General features: G+C 40.5%; 1 protein-coding gene across 2 annotated transcripts; it reads left to right on the forward strand.

Annotated features, from left to right (window-relative positions):
• The first annotated feature begins 667 nt into the window (after positions 1–667).
• On the forward strand, positions 668–4,637 carry LOC112071567 (zinc finger protein 200-like). Of its 2 annotated transcripts, none has more exons than XM_070439441.1 (4): positions 668–1,145; positions 2,241–2,338; positions 2,474–2,651; positions 4,246–4,637. In XM_070439441.1, the coding sequence occupies exons 1-4, from the start codon at positions 965–967 to the stop codon at positions 4,428–4,430; spliced, it is 642 nt and encodes a 213-aa protein (XP_070295542.1). In that variant the 5' UTR covers positions 668–964; the 3' UTR covers positions 4,431–4,637. The 2 variants fall into 2 exon arrangements, 1 of the variants encoding a protein (XP_070295542.1); XR_011475900.1 differs by having other exon boundaries at positions 670–1,145; positions 2,474–2,663; positions 4,257–4,308.
• Positions 4,638–5,378: the final 741 nt, after the last annotated feature.

Consider the following 5,378-nt stretch of genomic DNA (forward strand, 5'->3'; position numbering starts at 1 on the left):
ATCATCGCTAACAGCTACACATAGTGGTAGACAAATGCACTCAGACAGGGGCATTTCCGGGCTGTTTCCTCTTCAGAAACTTGTAGCAAAATACATATCACTTAGGCGAATTTAACAACTACTTGCAGGCAGTGGGTTCAGAATATCTATGACAAAAAAATAATACAAATTATACCACCAACCAAAAGGGCACTTTCGAGACTGTAAGGGCAAAGGGGCATGTGGTCTACACAGGTAGAGTCCTATCTGTCCATGTTACCTTTTGCAAAGTGGGCACTGCTTCATGTGGCAACACCAACACTCACCTAAATAGCCCATATGCCACTGGGTGAGAGAATTTTTCATTATTCTTTGGCAGCATTATGTGAGGTGTTATTATGTGTTGTTAGCAATGAGCCTTGGTCAATTTAGCTCGGAATATTCCACCCTCTTCAATCTGTCACCTAATCCTACCTAATGGGCAGGTCAGCCCTGGAGGAAAGTATTGGCTGTAAGAAGTAAGAGAAAACATAACATCTGGTTGTTTTTAAATTACTTCTAATAAATATATAAAACAATCTGCGTTACCCACTCCAGTCAGCAGATGGGGATGTGCGTCTTTCAGGTGATGCTTCTTGCGTGACGTATATTCTAGGGGACGGGAGGTTTCTTCAACAGGGAAAAAATAAGAAAAAAAAGTTTATTGAAGAGCGACAACAGACTACTGATTTAACCACGCGGGAGCTTGCTAGCGAATTTAAAACCAAGACATTGAAGCTCTTTAGACCAATCTTGTGTATATTAATCTTTGTGTTTTGAACATAATTCTGTTTACGTATCTACAAGTTCATTTAAACGTAATTTGCTTGTTTAATTAGCAAATGTGTTAAATTGATACTGCACTAGGCTAATCGCCCAGAGCATGAGCTCACTAATCTAGACAGATAAAGAAGCTCTGGTGAAAGGAGAGGAAGAAGCTTTCAGAATGAAAAAGGAGGAAGAGGAGGCTATCACATTGAAAGAGGAGAATGTATTGAAAGAAGAGGACGAACCTTTTGGAGTGAAAGAGGAACATTTTGGAGTGAAAGAGGAGGCTATTTCAGTAAAACAGGAGGAAGACGTTTTGGGAGTGAAAAATGAGGAGACTGAAGATCTGATTACCACCAGTGAGTACTGTCTTAAAAACAGGGGCACAAACTATGCAGTTGTTGAACTAATGTGTGGTTTTAAAGGGCATTCTACTGAAGTTCTACACTTGAATATGTTGTTCAGTACTGTAGGAAATGTTTAAGGGGCAATCTGCCATTGGTACATATATTTTTGGGACTTTTACATTAGATGTATTGAATTCTCCATGTGGTCTACATGAAAGTTCCCCTCGTCTGATGTAACAGGCTTTTAAAATTCAGTATTGGTAACATAATTTATACCTAAAATATCAAAGGGACACCAAAGGCACCCATTTAGTGGAACGACCCTTTCACATTTACAACACAAACAACATTTTACAAAATCATGATGAAAGTGGCCATTGTAGGCTCTTTTTAGACATATTCATGCCTCTTGTAAGACTCTGTGATTGCAATAGATGGTGTTAGAGAATTTCCAGTCATCTGGAGATTTTCAGTACCCATACTGTTTTCTTTGAGGTAGAAAGCAGAATCGATATAAGGTTAAATATTAGACATGTGTAAGCAGAATGAAGGCTGAGCCCATGTGAATGTACGGAGCTGGATCAACATCGAGTTAACCATTAGACATGTAAAAAACAGAACGTAAGCAGAATCTGTGTGGATGAGGCAAGGTAGACCAACACAGACTGGTCTGGGCCATATCTGATCTTGTGAAGGCTACTGGACATGCACATGGGTTAATCATACATAGACAACATCAGCCTGAACTTGTGAAGACCTTTGGACAGGAACATTAGCTAATCAGTTATAGGAACCATTAGACAGTGGGAGTGTTCATGTCTGTGTGTCACGCCACCAATAGAATATATGCCCTAATGTCTGAGCCAATAAGAAAGGCAGCAAGACTAGGGTGGCCAAGGCTAGAAGGTATCAATCATTTACGTAAAAGTGGGGTGACGATGTTATGTAAGGGAGAGTCAGTTCTTCAATGGAAATGCTTGGCTTTGTTAATTTTGTAATGAAGTCTATTTGAATTCACATGCTCCGGTATCTGAGAAATATTTGATTCAATATTTCCACGACAATGGTCATAAGTTTACTATCTGTTTGATGTTCTCATTCACACAGGAGAGAGATATGACTATTGTGGATCCTCTGGGGAGCCTCAACAACATCCTGATGCTGACGAGTCAGAGAAGAGTCTCTCCAGATCAGAACACCAGATGGTACAGCTTGGTCTGGTCTAGCATACAGCTTGCTCCGTCTGGGTCTGAGCTGGGTTTCTGTAAAGCACTTTATGACAACAGTGACATCAGTATCCATAATGGTATCTGTCTGTGTCCCCTCTTTATGGTTACCAGGACAACACTAGCCCTTCCTCCCTCCCGGAGTCCCCGTGTCGTTCCTCTCCCGGTAGCGCCTTACTGCTGGGTATGAAGAGGTTGTCTGTGCTGCTGGTGGACTGCAGGAAAACAACGGGGCTGCGTGGAACTGTGAGAGYAGGAGGAGAGAAGAAAGGATCAGATTTGACACATCAAAGTAAGGGCTGTAGTTTAGTTTGAACAAATACAATAGATCTGCCCACTGGTATCTGTTACCAGGACAACCAGCAGAGTTCTGTTAGTTGACAGGAAGATAGACTGGTGGATATGGATGTTATGAATATCATAACACTGAAAAAGGTTACTGCCACTGAAAAGAGAGAAACCAATAGACCATATAAAACCTTGATGAAAGTTAGCTTTAGAGAGAAAGTTTCAAGATGATCTGATGTAAGGTGCATGTTTTACATAAACATTTTTTCAAATCATTATGGATGTTACAATGCCTGTCCCAGTCAACCCCCCCTATCTTTACAAGACTGTAGAACAGGAAAACAAAAGAAAAAAGACACTTCAAATTTGTCTGTATTGCTTCATTAACATCTGATCTACAGATATATTATTCTACACTACTGGTCAAAAGTTTTAGAACAGCCAACAAGTTCTCAGCTTATGTGGGAACTCCTGCAAGACTGTTGGAAAAAGCATTCCAGGTGAAGCTGGTTGAGAGAATGCCAAGAGTGTGCAACGCTGTCATCAAGGCAAAGGTGGCTACTTTGAAAAATCTATATATATTATAGATATAAAAATATATTTGTTTATTTGTTTAACACTTGTGGTTACTACATGACTCCATATGTGTTTTTTAATAGTTTTGATGTCTTCACTATTATTCTCAATGTAGAAATAGTAAAAATGAAGAAAAACCCTTGAATGAGTAGGTGAGTCCAAACTTTTGACTAGTACTGTACATGAAAATCCCTGGCAACAGCTCCTGTGGACTTTCCTGCAGTCAGCATGCCAGTTGCACGCTCCTCTGAGACATCTGTGGCATTGTTGTGTGACAAAACTGAACATTTTAGTGGCCTTTTATTGTCCCCAGCACAAGGTACACCTGTATAATAATCAAGCTGTTCAATCAGCTTCTTGATATGCCACACCTGTCAGGAGGATGGGTTATCTTGGCAAAGAATAAATGTTCACTAACAGTCTTTTTTTTCAGCTCATTAAACATCCAACACTTTACATGTTGCGTTTATATTTTTGTTTATTTTAGTACTATCAGTTTTAGGAACATCTACCCAAAATATTTCACCTTATTTTTTACTTTACCCAAAATATGACATCAGCGATAGTCAAATTGTTGAAAATCTGTGAACGTCTAAATAAGAAATTGGGCCATTTAAACAGCATGTGTCGAACCCTTTCAACAACGGGGAGATGTTACTGATGTCCACTTAAAATTATTATTTACTTATAGTTTACTTATTTTATGTTTAAGGAGGTGTGTAGGTCGCATTCTGTATCATATAGCTATGAAGGTTATATATTAGAACCACCTGCTCAATTGGAATCTAGCGACGTCTGTCCTAGAACTGTTTAGTTTGGATGAATAAATAAGTAATGTAAACATATTATCAGTAATTGCCAGGAAACTCTACAACATTTGTTTTAAAATCACACCAAGGTTGTTAAAACTGGCATCAGGTTATTGAGGGATCTGTTAGGATTTACCCTCGTAGCAAGGCTGTTTTATCATGTGGAGGTTTCATTTGGGTCTCTTTTTTAAAAAACACACTTGTCTTTGGCAGGAGAAGACCAGACTCAGAGGAACCAGAGCCGGGACGTCCAAACCAGCAAGAAGACACAGTGCTCCCACTGTGGAAAGGGTTGTAACCACTTATGGGAGCTGAAGCAACACGAGAGAATACACACAGGGGAGAAGCCTTACCACTGCTCCCAGTGTGGAAAAAGTTTATCCAGAAAAGCTACCTAAAACGACATGAGAGAATACACACATGGGAGAAGCCTTACCACTGCTCCCAGTGTGGAGGAGTTTTAGCCAGAAAGGATACTGAACCAACACGAGAGAATACACACACAGGGGAGAAGCCTTACCACTGCTCCCAGTGTGGAAAGAGTTTTAACCTGTTAGGGTACCTGAAACGCAATGAGAGATTACACACAAGGGATAAGCCTTACCACTGTTCCCAGTGTGGAAGGGTATTAACTCTTATGGGAGCTGAAACAACACGAGAGAATACACGCAGGGGAGAAGCCTTACTATTGCTCCCATTGTGGCAAGAGTTTTAACTCTTATGGGAGCTGAACAACACGAGAGAATACACACGGGGAGAAGCCTTACCACTGCCAGTGCGGCAAGAGTTTTAACCAGAAAGGACACCTGAACCAGCACGAGAAAATCACACAGGGAAAGAGACCTTACCACTGCTCCCTGTGTGGAAAACGTTTTAACCAGAAAAGCTACCTGAAAAAACATGAGAGAATACACACAGGGGAGAAGCCTTACCACTGCTCCAGTGTGGAAAGCGATTTGCAATGTTTGGGACTCTGAAAATACATGAGAGAATACACACAGGAGAGAAGCTGTACCTCTGTTACCTGTGTGGAAAGAGTTTTTCCCACTTATGTCACCTGAAAACTCATGAACAAATACACAAGGGGTAAAGCCTCACCACTGCTCCCAATGTGGAAAGGGTTTTAACCTGTTATGGGACCGAGAACAACACAGGGGAGAAGCCTTACATGCTCCCAGTGTGCAAAGAGTTTGCCCAGGCTTACAAAAGCTCAGACTGTGGGAAAACATATTACTCTTCACAGTCACTTAAACATCATGAGAGAATCCACACAGAAGAGAGAATATTACTTCTCCTACTGTGTAATTGATATTTCACATACAATGACTTAAAATTCATCAGAGAAA

Source organism: Salvelinus sp. IW2-2015, unplaced genomic scaffold (genome assembly GCF_002910315.2).
Source record: "Salvelinus sp. IW2-2015 unplaced genomic scaffold, ASM291031v2 Un_scaffold1644, whole genome shotgun sequence".
In the NCBI taxonomy this organism is placed as follows: domain Eukaryota; kingdom Metazoa; phylum Chordata; class Actinopteri; order Salmoniformes; family Salmonidae; genus Salvelinus; species Salvelinus sp. IW2-2015.